This window comes from Trypanosoma brucei (assembly GCF_000002445.2).
Source record: "Trypanosoma brucei brucei TREU927 chromosome 11 chr11_scaffold01 genomic scaffold, whole genome shotgun sequence".
In the NCBI taxonomy this organism is placed as follows: Eukaryota; Euglenozoa; class Kinetoplastea; order Trypanosomatida; family Trypanosomatidae; genus Trypanosoma; species Trypanosoma brucei.
In genome coordinates this window covers 4,303,572-4,328,322 of record NT_165288.1, presented here as the reverse complement: position 1 = coordinate 4,328,322, position 24,751 = coordinate 4,303,572, and the positions used below count along the sequence as shown (strand labels likewise).

The 24,751-nt window shown below is 42.9% G+C and overlaps 8 protein-coding genes across 8 annotated transcripts, besides 50 other annotated features; all 8 read left to right on the top strand.

The window, feature by feature from the left end:
• Positions 1-39: part of a sequence feature (T-rich) that runs on past the window's edge.
• A 1-nt stretch (position 40) lies between these two features.
• Positions 41-77: a microsatellite.
• Positions 78-134: 57 nt separating this feature from the next.
• Positions 135-263: a sequence feature (T-rich).
• A 101-nt stretch (positions 264-364) lies between these two features.
• Positions 365-402: a sequence feature (AT_rich).
• A 4-nt stretch (positions 403-406) lies between these two features.
• Positions 407-464: a sequence feature (T-rich).
• A 20-nt stretch (positions 465-484) lies between these two features.
• Positions 485-529: a sequence feature (CT-rich).
• A 118-nt stretch (positions 530-647) lies between these two features.
• Positions 648-674: a sequence feature (AT_rich).
• An 88-nt stretch (positions 675-762) lies between these two features.
• Positions 763-833: a sequence feature (A-rich).
• Positions 834-882: 49 nt separating this feature from the next.
• Positions 883-944: a sequence feature (A-rich).
• A 55-nt stretch (positions 945-999) lies between these two features.
• Positions 1,000-1,041: a microsatellite.
• A 12-nt stretch (positions 1,042-1,053) lies between these two features.
• Positions 1,054-1,164: a sequence feature (A-rich).
• A 61-nt stretch (positions 1,165-1,225) lies between these two features.
• Positions 1,226-1,255: a sequence feature (AT_rich).
• Positions 1,256-1,408: 153 nt separating this feature from the next.
• Positions 1,409-1,455: a sequence feature (T-rich).
• A 96-nt stretch (positions 1,456-1,551) lies between these two features.
• Positions 1,552-1,599: a sequence feature (AT_rich).
• Positions 1,600-1,692: 93 nt separating this feature from the next.
• Positions 1,693-1,757: a microsatellite.
• Positions 1,758-1,770: 13 nt separating this feature from the next.
• Positions 1,771-1,821: a microsatellite.
• Positions 1,822-1,852: 31 nt separating this feature from the next.
• Positions 1,853-1,895: a microsatellite.
• A 252-nt stretch (positions 1,896-2,147) lies between these two features.
• Positions 2,148-2,170: a sequence feature (AT_rich).
• Positions 2,171-2,239: 69 nt separating this feature from the next.
• Positions 2,240-2,281: a microsatellite.
• A 146-nt stretch (positions 2,282-2,427) lies between these two features.
• Positions 2,428-2,455: a microsatellite.
• Positions 2,456-2,573: 118 nt separating this feature from the next.
• Positions 2,574-2,655: a sequence feature (AT_rich).
• Positions 2,656-2,712: 57 nt separating this feature from the next.
• Positions 2,713-2,800: a sequence feature (T-rich).
• A 43-nt stretch (positions 2,801-2,843) lies between these two features.
• Positions 2,844-2,872: a microsatellite.
• Positions 2,873-2,933: 61 nt separating this feature from the next.
• Positions 2,934-2,954: a microsatellite.
• A 92-nt stretch (positions 2,955-3,046) lies between these two features.
• Positions 3,047-3,091: a microsatellite.
• Positions 3,092-3,279: 188 nt separating this feature from the next.
• Positions 3,280-3,310: a microsatellite.
• A 152-nt stretch (positions 3,311-3,462) lies between these two features.
• Positions 3,463-3,541: a sequence feature (AT_rich).
• Positions 3,542-3,628: 87 nt separating this feature from the next.
• Positions 3,629-3,668: a microsatellite.
• Positions 3,669-3,726: 58 nt separating this feature from the next.
• Positions 3,727-3,824: a sequence feature (T-rich).
• Positions 3,825-4,347: 523 nt separating this feature from the next.
• Positions 4,348-4,389: a microsatellite.
• Positions 4,390-4,543: 154 nt separating this feature from the next.
• Positions 4,544-4,598: a sequence feature (AT_rich).
• A 154-nt stretch (positions 4,599-4,752) lies between these two features.
• Positions 4,753-4,863: a sequence feature (T-rich).
• A 413-nt stretch (positions 4,864-5,276) lies between these two features.
• Positions 5,277-5,299: a sequence feature (AT_rich).
• A 101-nt stretch (positions 5,300-5,400) lies between these two features.
• Positions 5,401-5,421: a sequence feature (AT_rich).
• Positions 5,422-5,527: 106 nt separating this feature from the next.
• Positions 5,528-5,550: a sequence feature (AT_rich).
• Positions 5,551-5,683: 133 nt separating this feature from the next.
• Positions 5,684-5,707: a microsatellite.
• Positions 5,708-5,792: 85 nt separating this feature from the next.
• Tb11.01.8240 (hypothetical protein, conserved) lies at positions 5,793-6,089 on the top strand (the record flags this gene model as incomplete). Its single annotated transcript, XM_824618.1, has 1 exon — positions 5,793-6,089. The coding sequence occupies one exon, from the start codon at positions 5,793-5,795 to the stop codon at positions 6,087-6,089; it is 297 nt and encodes a 98-aa protein (XP_829711.1).
• A 253-nt stretch (positions 6,090-6,342) lies between these two features.
• Positions 6,343-6,378: a microsatellite.
• A 285-nt stretch (positions 6,379-6,663) lies between these two features.
• Tb11.01.8230 (hypothetical protein, conserved) lies at positions 6,664-9,870 on the top strand (the record flags this gene model as incomplete). Its single annotated transcript, XM_824617.1, has 1 exon — positions 6,664-9,870. The coding sequence occupies one exon, from the start codon at positions 6,664-6,666 to the stop codon at positions 9,868-9,870; it is 3,207 nt and encodes a 1,068-aa protein (XP_829710.1).
• Positions 8,175-8,198: a microsatellite.
• Positions 9,871-10,240: 370 nt separating the features above from the next.
• Tb11.01.8226 (hypothetical protein, conserved) lies at positions 10,241-10,603 on the top strand (the record flags this gene model as incomplete). Its single annotated transcript, XM_824616.1, has 1 exon — positions 10,241-10,603. One exon carries the CDS (start codon positions 10,241-10,243, stop codon positions 10,601-10,603), a length of 363 nt encoding a protein of 120 aa, XP_829709.1.
• A 766-nt stretch (positions 10,604-11,369) lies between these two features.
• Positions 11,370-11,395: a sequence feature (AT_rich).
• A 188-nt stretch (positions 11,396-11,583) lies between these two features.
• Positions 11,584-12,024, top strand: Tb11.01.8225 (hypothetical protein, conserved; the record flags this gene model as incomplete). Its single annotated transcript, XM_824615.1, has 1 exon — positions 11,584-12,024. One exon carries the CDS (start codon positions 11,584-11,586, stop codon positions 12,022-12,024), a length of 441 nt encoding a protein of 146 aa, XP_829708.1.
• Positions 12,025-12,173: 149 nt separating this feature from the next.
• Positions 12,174-12,232: a microsatellite.
• Positions 12,233-13,385: 1,153 nt separating this feature from the next.
• On the top strand, positions 13,386-14,606 carry Tb11.01.8220 (hypothetical protein, conserved; the record flags this gene model as incomplete). The annotated part of the gene is made up of 1 exon (XM_824614.1): positions 13,386-14,606. The coding sequence occupies one exon, from the start codon at positions 13,386-13,388 to the stop codon at positions 14,604-14,606; it is 1,221 nt and encodes a 406-aa protein (XP_829707.1).
• A 284-nt stretch (positions 14,607-14,890) lies between these two features.
• Positions 14,891-16,120, top strand: Tb11.01.8210 (hypothetical protein, conserved; the record flags this gene model as incomplete). The annotated part of the gene is made up of 1 exon (XM_824613.1): positions 14,891-16,120. The coding sequence occupies one exon, from the start codon at positions 14,891-14,893 to the stop codon at positions 16,118-16,120; it is 1,230 nt and encodes a 409-aa protein (XP_829706.1).
• A 980-nt stretch (positions 16,121-17,100) lies between these two features.
• On the top strand, positions 17,101-18,189 carry Tb11.01.8200 (enoyl-CoA hydratase/isomerase family protein, putative; the record flags this gene model as incomplete). Its single annotated transcript, XM_824612.1, has 1 exon — positions 17,101-18,189. The coding sequence occupies one exon, from the start codon at positions 17,101-17,103 to the stop codon at positions 18,187-18,189; it is 1,089 nt and encodes a 362-aa protein (XP_829705.1).
• A 1,650-nt stretch (positions 18,190-19,839) lies between these two features.
• Positions 19,840-22,191, top strand: Tb11.01.8190 (hypothetical protein, conserved; the record flags this gene model as incomplete). The annotated part of the gene is made up of 1 exon (XM_824611.1): positions 19,840-22,191. The coding sequence occupies one exon, from the start codon at positions 19,840-19,842 to the stop codon at positions 22,189-22,191; it is 2,352 nt and encodes a 783-aa protein (XP_829704.1).
• Positions 21,831-21,861: a microsatellite.
• Positions 22,192-22,770: 579 nt separating the features above from the next.
• Positions 22,771-22,876: a sequence feature (A-rich).
• Positions 22,877-22,968: 92 nt separating this feature from the next.
• Positions 22,969-22,989: a sequence feature (AT_rich).
• A 125-nt stretch (positions 22,990-23,114) lies between these two features.
• Positions 23,115-23,137: a sequence feature (AT_rich).
• A 97-nt stretch (positions 23,138-23,234) lies between these two features.
• Positions 23,235-23,309: a microsatellite.
• A 107-nt stretch (positions 23,310-23,416) lies between these two features.
• Positions 23,417-23,489: a sequence feature (T-rich).
• A 103-nt stretch (positions 23,490-23,592) lies between these two features.
• Positions 23,593-23,620: a microsatellite.
• A 343-nt stretch (positions 23,621-23,963) lies between these two features.
• Positions 23,964-24,027: a sequence feature (CT-rich).
• A 452-nt stretch (positions 24,028-24,479) lies between these two features.
• Positions 24,480-24,500: a microsatellite.
• An 84-nt stretch (positions 24,501-24,584) lies between these two features.
• Positions 24,585-24,640: a sequence feature (T-rich).
• Between the last annotated feature and the right edge of the window lie 111 nt (positions 24,641-24,751).

Below are 24,751 nucleotides of genomic sequence, written 5' to 3'. Positions count from 1 at the left end.
CGACGAAAAAGTAAACCGAAAGAAGAAAAATAAAAAAAAGTATATATATATATATATATATATATATATATATATATTAATTTTAATTTCCTGGATTTACTTCCCCCCACCCCCACACACACACGCGCCCAATTAAAAAAAAAAAGAAAAAGACAAAAGACAAAAAAGACGAGAATAATAACAGAGAAGTTTTAAGAGAAATGAGAATTGGAATAGAAAAGAAAAAGAAAAAAAGAAAGGAAGGAAGGAAAAATAAGGAAAAGGGTTATTTACACGCAAACACAAACACACGCATGCATGCATGCAAACATGCGAGCACACACCAAATATATGTACACATATTTATATGAGTCCAACAAACACGTAAATATAAATATAAAGAAAAAAATTTTTAAAAAAAATCAACAAAACAACAACAACAGCAAAGACAAAAACAAAAACAATAAGACAAAGAAAAAGAAAAAGAAGTTTAAAAGGAGGGGGTAGGGAAAAAGAAAGGGAGAGAGAGAAAGAGAAAGAGAAAGAAAGAATAATTTTTTTAAAAAAAAGAAAAAAAGATTACACACCCTCACACAGGCGCGTGTACGGACGTAAGCGTATAAACAAACAACCAAATAAAGAGGAAAGAAGAAAAAAAACAAAAGACGTATATATATTTTTATATTTATATTTATGCATTTAATGTGTTTATTGGACTCTTCGATGTGCTTCAAGGTGTGGGTGAGTGAAGGTGTTATTTACTTAAGTTTCCCTTACTTGATATTCCTTCCTTTTCTTTCCTTTCTTGGTTTTTCTTTTTTGGACACATTCTCAATTTTTTTGTTTTTTTTTCTCCGGGTCTTCGCCACCATTATTATATAAAATTATATGATATGATATAACTTTTTATTTTCTGTTTCTTTTTGTTTTTTTTGTTATTTAATCACTATTTATAATTATTTTTAACTGTTAATTTATTGATTGATTGGCTTTCCCTTTCCCCCTCTTTTTTTTTTCTTGTCCTTCCTTCCTTCCTTCCTTTCTTACTTACTTTCTTTCTTCGATTCACTACTGTTTTTGTTGTTTATTGTTTCCCTTTGTTTCATATCTATTTTTCTATTACTTCTGTCTTTACCTTTCTGTTCTCCACTTTTCATTTCCCTCTTCCTCTTCCTTTTTTCTTTTTCTGTTGGTTTGAAATATAATATCTTTTCATCGCTTATTTATTTGTTTATGATTGTTCTTCTTATAATTACTTTATATATATATATTTATACAAGGGAAATGCATTACTAAAAAAAAACAAAGAAAACAAAGAAAACAACATATATAAATATATAATGAAATCAAAATATACAAAATCAAATCAGTGGTCAGGTGAAATGACGAACAATTTTTTTTTGATTTCTTCCCTTTAGAAAATGACAGCAAAAAAGAAAGGAAAAAAAGAAAAAAAAGGGACAAAAGCAAAAGGAATTAATGGAAGGAAATGTGTAGCATATATATTATATTTGAAAGCTGGCGGTAAACACGAACACCCAAATGCACACATACGCAAATGCACACAAATACATATAAATATTTGAAAAAAAAGTTAAATATTTATGTATTTATATATATGATGAAGCAGAGAGTACCGGAGGATATAAACAATAAATGAGTAAGTGAGTGAATAAGTGTGCAGGAATTGAAGGCAAATGACGATGACATCAATATTATTATGATTATTATGATTATTATTATCATTATTATTATTACTACCACTACTACTACTATTACAGAGTGGTGATAAATCATAACAGTAATAATAATAATGACAATAATAATAATGATAATAATAATGTTTAAAATTGACTGAAATTATTTTAAAGGAATATATATATATATATATATATATATATATATATATATATATAAAGTGTAAAGTGAAGAATGAGCGTGATGAGGAGTACATCTCTCGTGTCTACACGCTGAAGCGCTTACAAAATAAACATAATTATTTATGTGAAGACAAATCAATATGAACCACGGAAGCGAATTATCGTGGATATTTCAAATTGCTGAAGTATAAAAGAATCTTTTTTTTTTTTTTGAAAAACAACAACAACAAATTTTCCCTTCATTTTTTCCTATTTTCTAAAAGTAACAGTAACAGAGGAAAAGAAGAGAAAAAAATAAATAAATAAATAAACACAAGAAAAGCCGAGTGACATTTTTGTGTCTTTAATTTTTAAAGGAGGTGATGTTATGAAGGGGACAGTAGTAGTAACAATAATAATAATAATAATAATAATAATGACAACACGAGAGGGTGTTTTAATTTCCCTTTTCTGTTTTTTTTTAAAAAAAGAAATGAAAAAGGAAAAGGGAGATATTAATAGGAAATCGAAAACTCAAAAAGAAGGGAGAGAACAACTACAACAAACAACAATAACAACGAAAAGAAAGAAAGAAAAGAAAAGAAAAGAAAAGAAAACGGTTCCCGATAGTGTTTTTTTTGTTTTTAAGTTTTGCGTTGTTGTTGTTGTGGAAATCAAGACGGAACAAGGGAGAGAAGGAGGAGGAGGGGGAAAAAAAAAGAAAGTGAAGTCGTCTTTATTTTGTATTATTTTATTTTTTGTTTTGAATATTTTATTTCTTATGTAGTATTTTTTTTAAAAAAAAGAAAAATTTATTGGCTTCAGTAGCAAATGCAATTAAACAAAAAGTACTTAAAAGGAGCAAATGTTTTTTAAAAAAGGAAGGAGAAAAGAGAGAGAAAGAGAGAAAAAAAACCAAAAAGCAACAGAACTGCAAAAAAAAATAATAATAACAAATAAAAGCCACTGACTGAGTGAAGGAGGTGGAATTCTGAATTGCGTTCTTTTTTTTTTGTTTTGTTTTGATTTGTTTTTTGTTTCAATAGTCAAGTTACATGTGTGCATTTTGAAGGTGTATACCGTGCCGCCGTGCAAAATAATAATAATAATAATAATGTCTAAATCGATCTTCCCCGTCCTTCTTTCTTTTTTTTCTTTGCGCTTTTTCTTTTTTATCTCCGTTTCTCCCTGAGATCTGTCGATAGTTATATTATTATTATTATTAGCTATAAATTATTATTATTATTATTGTTCATGTTATCGCCGGTGGAGTGTTTCCTCTTCTTTACTGCCGGCTTCTTTTTCATCCGTTCTTTCATTCCTACATTACTTTCGGTTAAACACAATTACCGAAGAAATCAAATTGAAAAAGAAAACAACAACAACAACAAAAAGGATGCAGAGAAAAGAAAAGGAGTGAAATGAAACGCGGCAATACAAATATATGTATATGTATATATATATATGTGTGTGAAGTGAAAAAATAGAATAATAATAATAGGAAAAAAAAAGGATAGAAAAAGAGGGGGAGATGACATTCACCTGCAACTGAAAGTTGAAGTCATGATATCATTGTGCATAAGAAATATACGAAAATGCTTTGATGGCACGTATCATTAGAATGTTTTTTTTTTAAAAAAAGAGAATATATTTATATATTTATTTATATAAACGAGTATAAATTTATGTTTTTTTTTTTTTTTGGATGCTTGAATGGGTGGGATGTTTGCGCAGTGTTTACTTTTTTTTTTTGCCCTTCTCCATTTCTTTGCGTTGTTGCCTTCGGTGTTTTATTATTATTATTATTATTGTTGTTTTTATTGTTATTATCGTTTTGTGTCGTGATGTCTACTCTACTCAGTTCACTCTTCTTCTTACCTGCTGCAGCAATAATAAAACAAACACACAAAAAGGCGAAATCAGAAAAAAGATAAAATACAATAAAATAAAAAAGAAAAGCCAAAAAGAAAAAAAAAGTGGAAGAAATGTCGCTGAAATGAAGAAGACCAAGAAAAGAATTATTTTGCATACGGTTTGAGAAGATATAGTGGAAACCTAAAAGAAGAAAATGAAAAGAAAAAAACAAAAAAGGTTTTTATTTCTGCAACATCGCCGTTTGTAGGGGCTATCAGAGTTCGCTCCGTCTCCCCAATAATTAAATTAAAAAGGGAGGAAAACAAACAAACAAACAATAAAAAAAGGATTCCTCCTTTTTCTTTTATCCGCTGCTATCAGTGTTTATTATTTCAAAAAGAAGAAAAAAGAAAAAAAAACAAAATGTCGCAACAAACGTTATGTGTGTCTTTGCTTTCTCATTTTTTTTTCTTTTCCCGTTATGGTACGCGTGCGTCTGTTATTATTTAAATTCTCCTCTTTCTTTTTTCTTTTTCTGATGTATTCGCTCTTTGGCTTGCTTTTTTTTTTGTGGTTGCTTTGGTTTGTTTCGTGTTGAACTTCTGCATTTTCATGCGAAATTCTTCCTTCTTCCTTCTTCCGCTTCCCTTTCTTTTTAGTACTATTATTATTATTATTGTTGTTGTTGTTTTTATTACTTTCCCCTTTTTTTTCTTGCAGAATTTTTTTCTTCCTTTTAAATTTTATTCCTGTGTACCTCTTTTTTTTTTTTTCGTCCCTACGCTCGTTGACAAATACTTTTCCTCTTCCCTTTTCCTTTTTTAACAAAAAATATTATTATTTGCACAGGCATATATAGATAAATATATAAATATAAAACAAAGAAACATTTATATATTTATATTTGTTTGTTTGTTTTCTCGCTAGTGTGTGAAGGGTGGTGGTGTTTGTGTTAATGGCGGTATATTATAATAATAATGATGGTGCAATAAAAGATGGGAATATATGTTTGTGAGTGTGGGGAAATTTAAAAGCGGCGCCGCTCACACTTGTAGGAGATATAAAATATAATATGAAATAGAAAAATAAAAATTAAATTTAAAAAAATTTCAAAAAAAATACACAAATGAAATAATAAAATGAATATATACACACACACAAAAAAAAAAGTGTCCCACCACCTCCCACTTTCTTATATATATATATACCAACACGAACACACAAGCATCAGAAAGCAGCGTAGCGCATCGTTCTTCATGCCGGTGGGTATTATTTAATCCTTGTTTTTTTTTAGTTTTTGGTGGGTACAAAAGTTTGTACAAAAAAAACAAAAAGAAACGAAAAGAGAAAAGTACACTTCCTCTTTATTTCCCTTCAAAATGAATTAAAAAGGAAGGAAAAATAAATATAAGAGGAGAACATAAAAGCAACAACAACAACAAAGAGAAGGAAAATACAAGGAAACCCCCGCCCCACATACACAAAAAAAAAGGAAAAGAAACAGCAATGTAGAATGTTGTGCTCAAAGTGTCTGCAGCATTATCACTGGCATGAGCATATTATTATTATTATTCATATCCTTTCTTATATATTTATATATTTTTTTACCTTATTATTGTTGTAATATTTTCCCATTACGTGCCTTTTGCATCATGTGGTTTGGCTGAATCAATCTTATTTCGTTTGTTTGTTTGCTCCTCGCTTCTCCTTTTTTTTTATTTAAAAAAAACTCCTCATTTAACTCCATGGAAAGGTACTACATAAAGTAAGATTCAAGGAGGGGAAACAAACAAACAAAAAAAACAACTTGAGGGAATCAAAGGAAGAGACAGAACTTTAATTTTTTAAAAAAATAAAAGAAGCAGCGAAATCCGTATTAACGGATCAAAGGGGAATTAAAATACAAGACCCGATTGCACCTTTTTCCCTATTGCAGAGGGAACTGTGTGGGTGAAACTGAACAAAATTGAAGTTGTGTGTGTGTGTGTTTGTGTTTATTTGTTTGTTTGTTTGTTAGTGTGCCACCACGCATTAGAATACCAACACATATTCATATATTTATACGTAATTGTATTCAGCAGAGTCGTGTCAACTGTCATTATGACGAGTGAGCGCGTGGAAAGTGTGCTGGAACTCATTACATATACGAAAGGTGTTGCAGGCGCTGTTGTGTGCAACCGCAACGGTGAACCAATCCGTGATAGTTTTCAAGACTTGGATCGAAACCGTGCCGTGGCGTACAGCAACATGGCAGCCGACCTCGCGCGTGATGCTGCTCTTTTGTTTAGTGCGGATGAGTCTCTTGATGCTGTGCGAGTACGATCCCTCAACAACGAAATTATTATCAAATGCCACGAGGAATTCTTGCTTGTTGTGATACAGGAGCTCACGAAGTGACGGAATTTGACTCTTTTCTCTTTATTTTTTTTTTACCCGGTCCTCCTTACAGTCACTGTTGCTACATCACGCTATTTGCTTATGCTGATGCGTTTGTTATCTTGTCGTGCTACCCTATTGGAATGAGGTCACCGCATGTGTTTGGTGGTAGAGCCGTTCATTAAGTCGCTTAGTGACGTGCTATTGTCATTTCTTATCTATTCTCTGCCATTCATTCAATTATTATTTAATTCATTCACTTGATGAAATTGTTCACATACACACACACACACACACACATACACATACAGGTTTTTCGTCCAGCTATTTCTTTAATTTCTTTAATTTTCTGCTTTCATTACGCTGTCCATTGAGTAGTAGTTGAAAACCATATCAGAGGTGGTACACACGTTTCGTTAGTATTCCCCTCGTTTCCTCCCCCTCTGCAGCGTGCTTCAAAACGCTTAGAGGTACCGGAGTTTTCTTTTTTTTTTCCTCTCTTCAAGGGGGAAGGGAGGGAGGGAGGGGGAAGGTACTTTCTCTTTTTCTTTTTTTTTGTTCTATAACTGCTGCTGCTGCTGCTGCAGGTAACAAAATGATCCGTACCACTCATTTGATGTTGTTGCAACGCGGTGGAAGTCGCCGAATCCCACGTTCCATTACTGACATGCCCTCTGCCTCGCTACGTCATGGTTGGGGCGATATCGGGCGGATGACTCCGCAAGACCGCCGTGAGTTACTGCGCGGTGAGTGGACCAACGCCCGTCCAGTACGTTTAATTCCCAATCCTGTTGATCGTGACGCCGGTGGCTTCGTGGAGGGCGTCTCGTTCGCTAATGATGATGAAGCGGCTGCTTTTTTAGCTCAGGAAGACGCCGACGACGCGGTGGAGCGGACGGTCTCCACCATGCAACTTGCCCGTCACTTTTTCGAGGAGCTGGCGTTAACGTCGGATACGGAGGTTGATGTGGAGAATGTTATGGAAGCGGACATTGAGTCGGATGAGGAACGAGCGGAGGAAGCCCGAGATGCTCATCGCCGTTTTTTCGCTGAATATTACGAGCGGCAGGGGTTGGTAACGGGGGCAGAGGGCCAACGTCTTGTTGACATCATGACGGGACCACCGGGTCTTTTGCTCATTGTGAACTCCGCTTTTCCATTTGTCCGTTTTGTGACCCTCTGGCAGTTGCTTCGGCACGCACAAAGTGCTCAGAGTTCGGGCCGCGGAGCCGTGTTCACACAACACCCCGCTCATCCGCTGCTCTTTTCTGCAGAATTATTTCCCCGCCAATCCACTTGCGACCCAATGGCCCTTCTTAACACATCGAATTCTCCCTCCGCTCTACCACCTAATGAACCTGCAGGTGTTTCGGTTAATGAGTGCGTCGTTGCGCAGCGGCAAGATGACATGGTGGGAGCGGAAACCACCTCTCGTGAAGCGGCGAGTTTGGCGTCGTTCCTGGAGGATGAGATATCATGCGTCCCAGAGGTGAGTGGGGTACACCAAGTAATGAAGAGCTCACCTTTGACGATTGGTCACATGTATTGGTTGCAGCGACAGGTGGCTGCTGATACACTTATTGATTCAGATCTTTTGGGTGTGTTGATCCCTTTGCTGTTGAGAGTCACTAGTGCCGTCGCTGATACGCAGATTATTCTTGACATGTCTAGCCGATCGTACCGCATGTCTGAGCGTTTTTACAGTAAAGACATCGCTAGTTACATGGCGTATCCCAGTGAAGGAGGGGAAAGTAGTGTAGGATATGTCGTTATTTCATTAGTGTCTCCAAACCGTAAGGTTGGTTGTGTGGTTGGTTCGGGTACGAGCAATGTGGCAAGCCGCAAGTGTCATGTCAGTGCTCGGGCAGATGAGGAAGACGTCCCCGCGGCCAACAGCAGCGCAGAGGGTTGTTTGAGGAGTGGCGCGGTTGAATTGCAGTTTAGCACGGGTTATCACGCTGGTGTTGAGGGTCACGTGTTGCTACGAGCCCCTCCGCGTCAAGTACATGAGGGGTTACGTGGCAACTGCAATTATGTACTGTGCTGCCCAGATACAACCGCCGACGGTTGCAAGCCCCGTTATGCATTAGGTGTTAGTGGTGCCATGGAGGGGGAGGAGGAGGGGGAGGGAAATGCTGTGGTGAACCGGTTTGTGTCTGTCTGTCCGAGAGTCAACAAACTTTTCCATTACCTGCGGTCGGAGTTGATGCAAGCCCTGCAGTACGCAAATCCGCGATGTGGGCGTGTTGTGTACGCGACTCACAGTTTGAATCCCCTAGAAAACGAGGCGGTAGTGGCATCTGTGCTTACTGATCTTTCTCGCGAAAGCTCCGATCGCGTTTACCACCTCATTCCACTTCCAGAGGGCGACAAGGGACCCTTTCAACCACTAGAAGGTGTGCAGGACAAAGAAGCATTTGATACTGATGCATTAACTTCACTGTCTTCGATTATATCTGGAGGGCGCAGTGGGCTACGGTCTTGGGTTCCACTGGAGGGCGGCCAGCCAGAGCAGGATCCCTCGTACTGTGATGATCGTATTGTTGCTGATGTTGCTCGTTGCTCGTGGCGCAGTGATCCGCTAAGTGCTGTGGAGGATGTTTGTTACGTTTGCGTTATTGAAGTGCGCACAAGTCCTAACCGTGTTTTGCCTGCAACTTTCGCGGACACTCCGGGATCCGTTCCCACGGGTGAAATTAATTCCGAGGTTCATTGTACGGATACCTTTTTCCCGTGGTGCGATTTGGGTCACTTGCGTGAGCATTGGGGGCTGACTCTCTGCTGCATATCAGGGGAGAACAATGAAAGCGTTAATAGTGGGTGCGTAGCGTGTACGGTTGCGGTGAAACGTGTTGTGGATATGCTTGACAGTCGAAATAATCACGAAGCGGGTTGTGGAGTCGTAAAGTACGGTATTCGGGTGGATGAATGCCCTGCAATTCATCGACGCCCTAATGAGGGTGGGGATAGTGTTATGGTACGTGCTTCGCTCAGTGGTACGTTGTTGTCGCTTGCCTTGTGTGATTCTATGAGGGAAGAGCATCGCATCTCGCGGGTGCTGTGGATCCCAGCCGTTGCCGTGATTGAGCTGTTACACACCGGAAACCTTACTTCAATGCGTCTTCGTGAGCTGCAAGATGCTCGGCGGGGTGCCACAAACACGTTAGCCGATGTTGGTAACTTGTTGGCAAAAGGCAGTTGCACTGTTTTTTTAAGGGTGGAGGTACCGAAGCCCTTTTCTTCGGTGGAATCACATGAAATGGAGTTACACGAGGATTTGCAGGCTGAGTTGCGTAAGTTAGTTCTGGTGGCGACTGCGAATATGAGCTACGATGCTTCTACACGGAGTCCTTTTATTGTCTTCAAGATAGAGGGCATGACACCGCATGAGCACAGTGTCTTGAGGGAGCGTGTGGTGGCCATAAGCGATGCGTTGCAGTATTTATTGCGCCGGCTCGGTTACCCAGCGGATATATGGGACCCAACGTACCGCGACAACATTCCGGAAGCGACGATGCAGGATGACGAGTACGAGGTGGAACCTTCCTCTTCCTCCCATTACCAATATAATGGCGAGGGTGATGAGGACGATGGACTTACGACTGGGAAGGGTCATAGTTTACTTGGAAGACAAGCTGAGCTGCAACACGAGCGCCGGATGCAGCGGATGGAAAAGGCGCTGCGTTCACTAGGGGCTGCTGTTGACGGTAGCGCTGTAAACGACTGGGAAAAGGATGTCCAGCGTTGGCGGCGTGGATACCGCCCATTATCAGTGGGACGTCACGGGAAACACAAGCCATAGGTGGTAGCTTTGCTTGACTTTTCTCGTTTCTTCGAGATATCCTCCCGTTGACCCTCGTCGCTCTTTGTTGTTGTTTTTTTTTGTGTGTGCTGAGGTAGTGCCTTCTCTTGCTCTACCGCTGTCTAAATGCTTGTTGACTGTTTCTCACATTTTATCACAATACATAGCGATCCTGTTTATTCTGTTGTTAGTTAATTTTTATCTCTTAATTCTCAGTGAATTTCCCCTCTTATTCTGCATGTCACCCTCCGCAATAACCTGGACACTTTGGGTACTATATTTACTTAACAACCGTCTGTTTTTGTTTCAAATTTTACTCCAACGAGAAGTACTGGGTAGTGGAGGTTAGCGCGAGTAGTTCGCATTTGACATGAATTATTCAACCGGGTACTCTGCCGCGCATTCATTAGGGTCGACCGAATCTTCACCAGCCCCTGGGCCTGTTCTTCATGCACTTCTCAATAATTTCGAGTTTTTTTTGCTCGTACTCTTTGCTGTGCTCTGCCAGTTTATTGTATTTGCTGTATTGGGCCACACGGGAGGTGAGGTCCCAGGCACCCTTTTCTTTCCTTTCCCTCTCATGAGGCCAATAGTCGACAGCATCGTGACTCCAATGGGACGGGTGCTCGGAAGGCAACAACAGGTGTGGGTAGGCGTGGATTATGAGGATGACGCTGTGGATTATGACTACTTGCACGGCACCGGCCATTGGACAGGGGAAAGTAGCACTTAAACGGTAATAGGCAAAGGGGTGATCCCCTTCCCCCTTGTATTTTTAGTTTATTTCATTTTTTGCTCCCTCTACAATTCCGTTTATATCGGATGTGGTGATTAATGTTGTGCTGTTTTTTTTTTACTTTTTTGTTCCCTATTTTCGACGTTGTGTGTCCATGTTACTTTGGGTGTGCCACACATTTATCGCACTCTCTTGTGTAAATGACCTACTATTAAATGGCCGGCATGATCACCAGGGAAGGTGAAGGGGAAAATTTGCTTCCGCTACTGTTTATTGCACAGGGTGGGCATCAACGCTTCCAAACAGGCACGGGACCTTTGAGGGACCTGAGGGAAGTGAAGAAAGGCGCATGCGCATTCACGCCGCTGGCGTGCACCGTTACTGCTGACATATAAATAAATATAAACAAATATATGTACGTAACGGTGTTTATGTGTTTGTGGTGAGGGGACTTGAAGTCGGTTGCGCTGTGTTCCATGTTGATACCTCTTTAGGGGAGTTATCATGGGTGAAACGTCTCCCCCGTTTCCTGTGGCTTCTGCATCGCGTTGGATGGACGTGTTTATCCGCCTGCCCCTTAGTGGCGAGCCACTTCGTCTTGAATAGAAATTGGTTGGTTTTCCTTCTTTTGTGTTTTCAGCCGCATCGTATTGCTCTGCTTTTCCTCCTAATGCTCTTTGCGTTTTTCCTGTTTCCACCCGGTCGTGAACTAACTCATTGGATTACTGCAGATACCATAGCGAAAGCACACACAAGTACGCACATATAAATATATATATAAATATATATCTGTTTCTGTGAAGAATCTCTGCCTTACCTTGCGGCAGGAATCTCCACTAAACAGAGCAAAGCACTACCGACGGAAAGGGAGGAGGAGGAGTACAAGAAAGTAGGAAAGGAGTTAGCTGCGTATACATTATATAGGTGTAGTAGACAAAGACAAATTAAAGCAAAAGGAAGAATCTCACGTGGTCCTCATGGCACCTCCAAAGGCTTCACTCCCCGCCCGTGTTATCGCCGGTGACTTCTTGGGAATCAACTGGAACAAGGTGACATGGATGGCGCCGTACAGCAACTTTTACCCGATCACCGTCTGCGGTGGGTTTGGTGGTCGAATGTGGTCTTCCTTCATTCAATACGGTCACTTCCACAATCGCGCCACACGTATAGTGCTGCGCAACGCTGTGCTCAGCATCCCTTCAGCTCTCGCTGCATTTGTCATGATTTCTAATGTTGACTGGTTTCAGGCATTGCAATGCGCCTATTATTTCCCTGGCTGGCAGGTGCCTCGCTGGGCCTCGGATAAATATGCAGAGGAAATGGTCTTGCTTTCGCGCAATAAACCTGGTGCGATGGCTAAGCACCACTACGCTGGACCTGTTTCAATCCCCGGAAGTGAAAAGCTCATCACGGAGTAATCAAAATACCGAGCTGATTATGCCTGTGGAGCGGCTGGTCGTTTTTTTTTGTATGCGGTGGTCCGTATTTGTTGCATAACGTGTGGACAAACTAGTGAACAGGAATTGTTAATGTTATTATCATCATTACTGTTTTATTAACGTACAGGTACATATATATATATATATATATATATATATATATATATATATATACGTATGTGCATATGTGCTCAGTGTGATTGTTGTGGTTTGCCTTATTCCGACCGTCCGTTTACTTTAAATTTGTTTTGTTATTGTTTGATGTTCCAATGTAGCTCACAGTGTGGAGCTCTGGGTTGAATTGTTTATTACCGCGACGGCAGACCGAACTGAATTTCCCCCCTCCCCGTCGTGTTACTCTAGTATGATTGTAGGAGTAGGAGCCAGGGATATCTTATTTTTGTGATGTAGGCCAAAATAAAAGAAATTATTTTAAAGAAAAGGCAGATGGGAGCTAATGTCCCGCGACACCACTTTCCTGTTCACCTTAGGAATGGTAACGAGGTATGTGTTTCATGTTTGTGTGCTGTCATCATTTTGAGCGCGTGTTGTTAATTTTTCTCCTTTTTTCTTCCTTATTATTGAAACAAGTGTTTAGCTTGAAAGGAATATGCAGTAAAGTCATTTCAACAGTGGTACACGTTTCTCCCCTCTTTCTTTTTATTTAGCACACCAACTCATGCGCTTGCAACGACGCGAGTCGAATCGCCGTGTGGTGAAGTGAGGAACGGGCCGCCGTTACGTTTCCAACCCGTCAGGAGGAGAAAAGTTGGAGGATTATTTGGCATTATCTCCCCTTTTCATTGGGAAGTGGTTAATTTTCTGGACTGCCAACACTGTCAATCTCACGTGGTGAAAAAGCGCTGCTTGTATGCTACACAGTTTCATCAGCTTTTAGGACCGCGAGGATGACCACCGCGCAAAGAATGATGTTGTTTTGAATTATAAGCAGAAGTATAGAGCGGTGGCGTTGTGCATTTCGCTATTTACATGGCTATTGTGATATATCGCATCCCTTTTGGTATTTTTTTTCTTTTCCTGCGTTGAAAATAAGTTATTTCTTTCCTTTTTTTGTTTTTTTGTTTGTTCACACCGTCTGTTCGATAATTCAATAGACACTGAAAGAATACAGCAACTGAGGGGCGTGTTGTGTTGGTGTTGTTGGAGAACTGTGGGCGAAGAAACGGTTCATAGTAACGGTCAGGGCTACTTGCGCAAGAGCAGGGTCAGTGATCCATACAAAATACGTAAACATATACATACATCCATACATAAATTCGTGGAGTGCGGAAATTAGTGACGGCAACGGCGACGGCGTCCAAAAAAATTGAGGAGGATCCATGTGCCTTCCGATCATCCGCTTGCGCAACGTTGACCTGAATGCGTCTACGGTAGCTGATGACCCCATCAATGCCTCCTGTACGCTGTACTCATTCCTTCGTCCCGTTCCAACACCCACTGAGTGTGAAGCGGCAATGGAGGTTTTCAAGTGTGCTGTGCGGTCGAAAGGGTCCTCAGGGGTTTTGTCATGCAACAATGCGAGGGTTGTGAATCTCATAAACGCTTCCGTGCAAGACGGTGTTCTTCGTAACCCACCGAAAGTAGTGCCGAGCGTCGCGCGCAGTTCACAGGTGTGGCGGACATTTCTAAGGGGAAAACGAAGAAACGCAGGGGCCCACGGTCAGGTGGCGGAGACCGAAGCTGAAGGTTTAGGAACTGGTTCCAGCAATATCTTGTCAACTGGAGGAGACAATACGCAGATTCAAGCGGAGAGGTCTCACACGCCTTCCATCAGATTTGAGGGGAGTCGTGGTCACAGCCGACACGAACATGCGGAGTCCCAAATCGATTCTTCTCATGTGGAGGTGGTGAGGGAGACTGTGTCTATGTCCGCAGCGCGCTTCAGGACTCCATACGAACCGGTGGGTGTTGAAACAGAAGAATATACAGTTGCTTGTTATTTAAGTCCAGATACAACTCAGGATGTTGGCAGCGACATACGTAACGATCGCAAGAGTGAAATGGGGGTTGAGAACTTGAAAGATGTAGAGAGGTCTTCAGGTACAGGTAATGACGAAGAATGCATTAGCGAATCGGAGCGGATATACAAGCCACATCCTGTGTTGTCTCATCTTCTCGAGCAAATACGCACAACACTTCCTGTTGAAGAGGATGAACTCGATAGAAGAGAGAGAGAATTTAGCACACTGATGGAGTCAAAGGCAGCGTCACTCCACACCAAACTGGAGAGCGCTCTCTCGTCTGTTCCACCGGAGGAAACAGAGACAGTGGCATTCTTGCAACACTTGAAGACTCGCGTAACTGTGGCGGAGAAACTCTTTCAGGTCGAAAGACACGAAGAGGAAACGATTCAGATTGCGCACTGTACGCTTATGATAGAGGTTGAAGCTATGCGTAGGACACTTAAGGGTATAATGGCTCTCGTTCAGAAGGCGGAGGAACGCCTTCAACGGGAGGGGCCCCGCGCGCCGTATCATGCTGAGGAATTACATTTCATGGCAATGCTTCAGCGGGCTCTGGAAGGTACCGTAAACCCCTAACGATAGCGAAAGATAGATGAATCTAAGTAAGTCCCTTTGGTTCAAGGGAGAGGGATGTCTTCAGTTTGTTTTTTTTTGTCTTGTGGTCACCTGCTCTTCCAGGTGAGGTGGTGTCGGTTGTTTGAGTTTTCGGTTAGATTCCTGTGGGTGATCGCCATTATTCCAGCAAGTAAGGTGCGCTTCACAACCCTACCGTTATTCTCTTTTACCCCAGTTTGTTCCGTGAATATGTTTTAATACCCCTCCCACTCCATTTCTTTACTAAACATCAGGAATCAGAGGGCATGCCAGCAAAACGCAAAGGCAAGATTGCAACGCCTCCGGTAAGCATATTAGAGACTGACGGGTTTGAGAGTGCAATTTTTCGCCGCTTAGTTGCCGCTCCAGATTACTCGCTAGGGAGTGGCGGTGGGGAGATCCTCGCGACTTGGAGTTTGCAGTCTGTTCCTGTTATTGCAGCGCGCAACGTTAACGAAAATAGTCTCCCTCGCTTGGAATATAATACACCTGCTGCATGGGTGAAACTCCCCTACCCCGCTATTGATATCGCGTGGTGCCCTTTTAAGGAGGGCGATGAGTCTGCGTCATTTCTCACTGCCACAAACAGTTTACCGCTGCAACTGTGGGACGTCGAGGACGGTGCGCTCCGTGCGTCGTATTGTTGTTCAAACACCATGGGAATGCCGGTACATCCGCATTCTATCCTATGGTCCACTCACCGGGAACTGATAGCGGCTGGTTATGGTGAACCTCATGATGATGTACACATCAGACTTTATGATGTGCTTCGTGAGGGCAACTGTGTGGAGTCTAGTTACCGATCACCCTGTTCGAAGGGCATTGTCTCTGCACTTGCTGATGGCCCCACTCCCTACTCCGAAAGTTTGATTCTGGCCGGGTTTATTCGTAACGGAAACGTCGATATTATCGACACCCGCCACTGCGGAGCTGCAGCCGTACTTCGCGGTCTAAGGTCGGGTGTAGTGCAGATACTTCCCCATCCAACAGTTGGTCATCTCGTCTACGCCGCGGGCCGATTGGGGGAAAATCGTATCGTCTGCTGGGATATTCGCAAGAGCAACGACATGTTGTTAACGTTTGAGCGAACCGTGCGCACGCAGCAGCCTGCCATGTTTGGCTTCGTGCGCCGTAAGGACGGGGGGTCTCAGCGTGTTGATTTAGTTTCGGCAACGCATAGCGGAGGCGTTTTGGTGTTTGATGCATGTACGAATGGGAAACCGCGGGGGGTTCAATCACAATTAGGTCCAACGGCTGGGTTGACAGTTCTGAGCCATGAAAGCCCGACGGTGGCAGTTACGGTTGGTGAGGCCCGCTATATCGTGAGGGATAGATACGAGGAAAATGCCGCATCGCCGTCGCACATAAATGGTTACGGTTTGAAGAGGAGTCGGTCACAGTTACGTAAAGGTGATTTGGATACTGAGAATGATAGTGGGGATGAAGGAGCTGGTGTTTCCACCTCCACCCTTGGTGCTGCTATTTTCAATGTCTGAAATAATTTTTAAAGAACACTTATTTGTTTGGATATATGATGCGGTTGCGCCAACTGTGCCGTTCCGTTGGCCTCCTCACTTATTTGTTGCTTGTGTTAAAAGTGGGCACCGCTGATGGTTACATCGCTTTTAACCGCGGGTAGTCTCGGGTTTAGAGAAACGGGAAGGGGCTCAGCATGTTAGCATGTGTTGGGGCCAATATTTTTGCGTGATAACGTTGTTTGCCTGACGAACGTTAGCTCCGTACGTGATTGGTTGGATGCCAGATTGCCGTCGCTGGAAGTTTGCCGGGCCTGGTTTCACATGGGTAAAGGTAAACTGATCTGCATGAGACAAGTATGGTCCGTCGGATGGATGAGGGCTTTGCCGTATGAACTCAAAAAAAAAAAAAAATAGCACTGTTACCGATGGCAAGGATGGAAGGGGGTGGGGAGGGGAGGAAACAGTGGCGTAATGTGAGGGAATGTTTTGTGAGTACAGCGCATTTCCGACTTGCTGTTTTCTCGTGATTCGTAAAAGTGCAACGGGTCAACGAGCTCTTTTCTCAAGCAGGCTTCGGAGAAGGGAGCCACATGATCCGAGTGCAGATTCACTATATTATGCTTGTTGTTAGTGTGTTATGATTATTACTATCATCATCTACAACTGATAAACGGTTTATTGTGAGACTCCCCTACGTCTTTTGTGTTTCTTAACTGCCGAGTTCTCATGAGAGCTTATGTGCGTGCTGCTACCGTGTTGTTACTTCTTTTTTTGTTATTTTTTTCTACTGTCGTCTCAATTTGATTATCAAGACTCCCATCGAATACGTCTTCAGCTGCGACCGATCCCGTTGGAAAACACGAACACACGCAAACGCGGACGCGCACAAACCGCGATCAGAAGGGTTGGAAAAACCAACTAAGGTGAAAGAGAGGGGAGGCCGCAGTAGAAAAAAAGCAACATCCGAAAAGTTTTCCTAATATCTTTCTTTGTAACCAATGCGTTGCACGCTTCCGCTATGCTCAAAGGGGTTGTTCTGGAGGGACTTTCCGAACACCCGTTTGGTTACGTTGAATCGTGAAAAAGCGCTAAATGCTCTTAACCTGGAGATGGTGAGGGAAATGTCTTTGGCTTATTTCCACGAACACCACCCGAAGGGGGACAACGCTCTGTTTGTTGTGAAGGGCATGGGTGAGAAAAGCTTCTGTGCGGGTGGCGATATCGTCATGATTACTACAGACAACAGCGTAGTGAACGAGTTCTTTTACCGGGAGTATCAATTAAACCATCGTATCCTCACTATGCCAAACCCACAAGTGTCATTATGGAACGGCTATGTGATGGGCGGAGGTGTTGGCATCTCAGTTCATGGTCGGTATCGTGTGGCGTCAGAACGCGCTATTTTTGCCATGCCTGAGAATGGTATTGGGCTTTTTCCCGATGTGGGCGCCTCCTGGTTCCTGCCGCGGCTGAAATTGCCTGGTTTTGGACTGTACCTCGGCCTCACGGGGGGACGTGTGAAGGGAGCGGATTTGGTGCATCTCGGTCTCGCCACTCATTATGTCCCCGCCGCCTCCTTCGAGCAACTGGAGGACCGGTTGTGTCATATCGAAGACTCCACAAAAGTCGATGCGTGTTTGAACGAATTCGCTGTGAAGGATCTGCCACCTTTCACTTTGGAGGAACACCGCCCTCTTATAGAAAAGGTTTTTACGCTGAAGGATACCTCTACGGTGGAGGATGTTATGGGGTCGCTTGCTGCAGACGGTGGTGAGTTTGCACGCACTGCCATCTCCACAATGGAAAAATTATCTCCAACAAGTCTTAAGCTCGCCCTGAAGATGCAGCAGATGGGGGCGAAGGCAACAGATCCTGCAGAGGTTTTCAGCACCGATTACGTGGGTGCCATTCGTACTCATGCCTGTGGTGACTTCCCTGAGGGAGTGCGGGCTTTGCTTATTGACAAAACAAAGGATCCCAAGTGGAATCCTGGAAAGCTGTCAGACGTAACTCCCGAACATTTGGCGAAGTTCTTTGAACCCTTGGGGCCTGATATGCGGAAATGGCATCCCACAGAGCCGTACTAGTGGCGGCGTAATAAACATCTGTTTCCTAGGAGCACTAATGTTGGGAGCTGCCTGTTTTTATTCCTTCATACTCATCTCTTTCCGATCATTATTACTATTATCACTTTAACCATTGCTGGGTCCGAGGTTTTGAATGAGTCTTAGGGATGGAGTGGGCGTTTCCGGAAAGAAACCAAAAACACAAAATAGGGCAAATACAAATCAGGGGCGACGCCCTACGGTTTAAAGTGTAGATATTGTCCCTTATTTCACTTTATCGGTATAGCGGTTCTGCAAAGTGCCGCTTGTTTTATTTTATTAATTCAAACATTCCTTTTCCTCTTTGTTTTCCACGTGGTGCGCCTCTACCCGACGAAATCGTGTGTTTGCGTTTGTGTTTGTGCTTATGTTCATTTTCTCTTATACCTTTTGTGTTTCTTTGCTATTGTCGACGTGTTTAGTTGCTTATGGTCATATTTACGCGCTGCCGATGTGGTCGAGCAATGCCGAATGTTTGCTGTCAATAATCAACTGTCGCGGAAGGTACCCTTCAGAGCCCCGATCCTCATCGGCGCCTCACTGCTGACTCCCAGCTGACAACTCAGGGCGAACGAACGGCAGGTGATGTAAGTTATTTTTCTGTGAGTTTTCATCAATATACGGAAAAATCGATTGCTTTTGTGGCAATAAGATGCATCCACTTTGAGTTGCTACTTCAGTGAATAATGGCGGCTGAGCGTTAAGCACGTGGCACTGTGAATCCCGATATGTTTCTCCGAGGGGAGGGGGCTCATGTGTATGTAGTGACTTGTAGTTATTCTTTAGTTCTGCAAGCTCTGCAAGGTGAAGGAACACAGCATCGCTACTTTTACTGTCGTTCATTTATTAACGGTTGCCCCAATTTTGAATATGAGTCCACCTCAACGGTTTCGGGAGCACTTCCCCCCCCCCTTCCTGCACCATTTTTTTTTTTTGATAAGGTTGTGTGAAAAGACGGATTCTGGGAGATGTTTCGGGACCGGCATGAATTCGTTACAAAGTTTCACAGACGAACACGACAGGCCCCAAAATTTGGGCAAACTCTTCGTACTGTGCGTCAGTAACATGCACAAGCTCTAATTTGCTCTAGGGGTGTCGAGCTATCATGTCCGTATCGAGGAATTCAGAGCTTTTGGAAAAGACATGTCATGCAGCCGTGCTAGTTTTCACGTATGCTGTGGTTCTGCTTACCACTGAGCACCGTATCAGTGCAAGTTAGCACATCTGTATGTCGTGAAGTTTCTATTTGTTCCCGCGGACGAGCACTAGATTCCATAGATTCGGTCGAATGCCAATGTACAAGTTGACCGATATACGTTCCCCAATGTCTTTGAGACAGTTGTGTATGCCTAAACTGCTTTATTTCTTGGTAATGATAAGCGTTAATGTGGGGCTCCCGTCTTCCGTTCAGTTGCATCGGCCGAAAGGGATCATACTTTAGATTTTTTTCGAGGGGGTTGGTTGTAGTTGGTCACAACTGTTTGTCTTTTGTACGTTTTCTTTCAATTCGCTTTTGCTCTCGTTGCCTTATAGTTTCCGGACTACGTTTAGTATTAGTCGCGGCTAAAAACATTAGATTTGAAAAAATAGTATAACAAACCGCTTCCTTGAATACCTGCCGGACCCGTCATAATGACCGAAACTGATGGGGGGCTTAAGACTGAGGCAGTGCCTTTGAGCCGAATGGCTACGTCCGTTCGTCAGTACGATGAAGGTAGCTGCTCGGTGTTGATCCCACAGGGAGACTTTAACGACTCGGTAACGAATCCCATTATTCATTTGGAGCAACCACCAAGCAGGCATAGTCCGTACGACATGGAGAGCCGAAAGGTTAGCCCCTTTCGTCCCACACCCAGCACTCTCCATAGGATGGACACAACAATTGATAGCACAATAGACGCTGATGCGAATGATGATTCCATCAGCCTTGTTAGCAGACTGTCTTACTCGAGACGAAGGCGCCGGCGCGACTTTTGTGGTCCGGTGGACGCGGCCGAGGAGGAACGACAACGTCAGGAGTTGGAGAAGGCTCTCAAAAACCTAGAGGAGATGCAGCGGGAAAACAAGGAGCGGATGATGAGAATTGGCTCCACGATGGCTAGTACGCATTCGGCACACACCACTGGTAGAAGAGCGTCATACGACGATCAGGGCCCGGAGCAGTACCTTCGCACACAATCCGTAGGCGTGCATCTCACTCGCGAGGTTCTGAGGCTTCAGATGTTCGAGCGTGCGGCAACATCATTAACGGTACCGGATCCCCTCATGGAAGCAATTAACTCCTCGCGACGTCAACGGTGCAAGGGATCTGCTAACAAACTTACATCGCCCAAGACAAAGCGGAACGGCCTTTGGATGGCTTCATCGAACAAAAAGAATGGGGAGTCTCCAGCTCGGCAGTCTCAGTGTCTGGCGCCGAATAGTTTAGCAACATGCGCGTCTGCAGAAAGCTTATCAGTCAAGAAAGACGTGAATGCCGGTAAAAACCCGCCAGCGGCGACACAAGTGTTGACTACGTCAAAGGAGTTGACCGCGGAGCAGCATTATGGCAACGGGAAGGCCACGGTGGCAAATGGTGGTGGCCGTGCTAATAATGGAAATAACCGTGGCATGAATTCCAGTGTTAGCCCTGCATCAAGCAAGGACGATCCACAGGATCAACTTCTTTCCTCCGCTGGTGACGTTAAGAGTGTTAAGAGAGCAGGAAATCAAGGAAAGAGGACAGTTGGTGGCGGCAGGCCGTCTTCTGGTCGCCCGAGTGGTCGCTCTTCCTCACCACCTATTATTATTTTAACTGTTGACGCCCGTCGACATATGGGGGAGGAGGATGCGCGGCGTTTGCTCAGCGCCAAACCTTTAGAGGGATATGAATCCCATTCTCACCTGAGGCACAGTATGGACACTTCCGTACTGTCTAACACGACTGTAAAGCGAGCTGCGCCGCATGCGTCAAAAGCTACAGAGCCGTTTGCACCTATGCCTTCAACCGTCATAGCAGAGAGAGAAAGTGAGAGCAGAGGGAAAGTCACTCCACCAGAGGTGCGGAGAAATCGGCAGACCAGCGAGACGCGAACTTCCCCAGTAAGTACCATTGCACTCACGCCAGCGAGTCATGCCGATGGATTTTTAACGCGAGACGAAGTGAATCGCAAAAGCGGAAGCGTGCAGCTCCACTTGCAGACCACACAACAACCCCTGACGAAAAATCAGTCAGCAACGACTACAGCTACGAGTCCACAAGCAGAAAAGAAAAAGAAGGTTTCACAAGCCGGAGTAGCCACGCGCACTCAACAACCGGCTAAGCAGCGTTCCGGGAAAGTTACAAACGCATCGTTGAAATCTCCTGGAGGCTCTGCGGGGGATGGCAAGGTTAAACCATTGAGAACGCAGATACAACCGACTGCTGGAACAGCGAGAACGGAGCGTCGCAATGGGGTTGTGCACAGGTCATCTTTTCCGCGGACGGGAGTTGAACCACTCACTCAGCAACGAACCATTATTAATTTTGGAAGTAGCCATAATCAAACAAGCCCTCTGTCCCACGGTGAATCGCCTTACCCAATCTACGACAAGGACGGTCGCCGCGTGAAGAATTCACATTACAAACTCGGACAAACTACGGTTACTAATACTACTACTACTACTGCTACTGCTTCCAACGCCCCTGTGGTTACTGCGACTGCTAATGCCGCCGTTGTGGCTGTGACCACCGTTCGACAGCGTTCCACAGTTGGGAATCTTAAGATTCGTCGGAAAAGTTTCACATCGTTATCGCCCACAGCGTCGACGGAACGCGAGTCAATGCGTCCATTAGCGACAGATCGCCCTCAGGCAACTACACTCAACACGGTACGATGTGTGGCACCCGCTCAACAGCAACCAACGAAACAGTTAGTGCCATTCTGTACGGAATGTGGTAAACGTCACCTTGATGATAAAGTGAAATTTTGTGCTTTCTGTGGTCACAAACGTGAATTGGCTTGACTTTGCGGGGATACGAATATCGTTGGTTGTGGTTTTTTTAAAAAAAAGCTGTTTCCCCCCCCCTCATTTGGGTGTGTGTATGTGTGTGATGGAGATAGGTGAAAGTTCAACTGGCGATGAATAAAATGGTTGGTTAGGTGGCTGTAGATTTTGGATTTTTCTCAAATATTATTATTATTTCCCCTCCCCCCCTCGTTTCTTCCCTATGCTTGTCGTAGGATCCCTACTTCATGGCATGAAGGATTGTAAATTTTTTTTTCTTCTCCTGTAGCACGTGCTGCTGGTGCGTGAGTGGTTATGCGAAGAATGTCACTCCCTCCTCGGCTTTTCTGCCCTTTTCTTATTTTGCTCTGCGTTCACTCATACTCTCGCTTCTTTTTCCTCGGAAATATATCATGTATGCTTGTGTGTGGCGTCGCTTTCATGTTCATATGTACGTATTTATTTCGTTTCTTCGCACATTCACTTTCAAAAACAAACAAACAATCAATCAATCAAAGCGTTTCTCCTTTTGGTATTGTCGTCATTACTGTTGACTTCAATTACAGTTCCTTATCTTTCCCTTCACATGTTCCCATGTTCCTTTTTTTTTCTTTTTTTCTTTTTTGTTACCGCGCATGTCATGTTCCATTTTTTTGCTTTTCTTGTCCGTGATTCTTTGTTGATTTTGTTTTTTTTTTCTTCTGCACGCCAGCGTGTGCGTTCATTCAGCAACTTTGTTCACACTGAGGTGATGATATCGGTTTTATGGCTGCAGGGGAAGGGAAAAAAAAAAGGAAATTAAAATAAATAAATAATGCGAATAAATGATTTCCCCCATTTTCGCATATGCTCTCATTTTATCCCTTTACGTGCTGAGTGGAGTTTATGAAGGATGAAAAAGACTGAAAAGAAAGGGCAGCACAGGGGAAAACAAGAAAAACAAAATAAATTTTTTTTAAAAAATGCCGTTTTTGATCTTATCCTTTCCAAGAGGAAAACACACCGCAAAAGAAGAAAAGGGGAGAGAAGGAGAGCGCGTGTTCTTTTTCTATTCACCTGTTTACATGTATATATATATATATACATATATATATGAATATATATAAATAAATATAAATCTATATATTTGTTTATATTTTGTATAACTGCCAGTTACTAAGCGTCTCTGGTTGTGTTTATGTTAGGTGTGTTTGTTATTATATGAAAAAAAAAAAGAGATGGAAAGGGGACAAAAGCGGGAATAAAAACAAAACAAACTGCAAAAAAAACAAAAAAAACAAAAAAAAAGAGATAAATATAAGACAAAATAAAACAAAGCCAAAAAGTGGAACAAGTAAAAGAAAAGAAGAAAGAAAAAAAAATAGGGAAGTGGTGGAGTGTGGTGGAAGGAGGAGGAGGAGGAATAATTTTTCAAAAAAAAAACGAAACGAAGCGAAACGAAACGAAAAAAAAAAGAGGGCAAGTGAAGAGGATGTTGATGGGATGGAAATTTTTTTTTCAAAGTCACTCCTCCTTTCTTTTTTTTTCTTTTTTCCATCCCTCTCTTGTATTTAGTTTTACCCTCTCTCCCTCTCTCTCTATATATATATAAATAATGAGTAGTCACTGAGCCGGTAATGATGTATTTTGCGCTGAGAGAGGCGGGGTGGGGTTTAATATCCGGCGTTTTGTGAGTGTGTTGGTTTTGTGAGGGGCGAAGAAAGAAAAAAAAGAAATAAAGAAGGAAAAGTTTTTTTTTTTGTGTGGGGGGATCGCGACACATGAGTTAGAGGGAAACAAGCCGCTGGTGGGAAGAAGATGGGGAGGAGGGAGAAAAAAAGAAAAAGAGGGAAGTAAAAGAAAAGAAATAAAGGAGTTAGGTGGGAGTGCGTGTGTGTGTATGGAGGAAACTACAAGAAAGAAAAGGGAATAAAAATATGAGAGCAGGTGTAACAACATTAAAAATGTAGAAAGAGAAAGAGAAGTCAAAAAGTGTACGGGGGAAATGAATGAAGTGAGATAGATGAAAAGGAAGGTAATTAAAATGAAAAAAAAATAGTGATTAAGTTTACAGCACTGCTGGCGGTGTTTATTTCTCAGCGTACATTTGTCCATATGCGCTTGTGTGCATTTCACTGGGTGATAAGAGTAAAGCGATTTCGCAAATGGTTTGTTTTATTTTTACCGACTTATTTGTACCTTTCATTTCGCCATGGAAGGTAATTTTCTGCCGTGTGTTGTTTTCCCATGACCTTCTCTTCTTCCTCCTCCCTATCAAGTTGGTCCCTTCTCTAGAAAGAGAGCGTGCGGGCCAAAGGGGGAAAAATATAATAATAATAATAATAATAGAGAAGAAAAACAAAAGAAAGATAAGAGTTAAAGAAAAGAGAGGGAATCGGTAATTAAAACGCGGTTCTCGAGGGGAGGCATCAAAAAAAAAAAAGGAAAAGGGAAACAGAAACAGAAACAGGAAGAAAGAGGATAACAATGATAATCAATGCGAGAAGGGCGAATCACTAAGGTGGATGAAGAGGAACGGGATAATGAGAGTTAGAAAAAGGGGGAAGAAAAAGAAGGGAGAGGGGAGAGGTTTGAAATC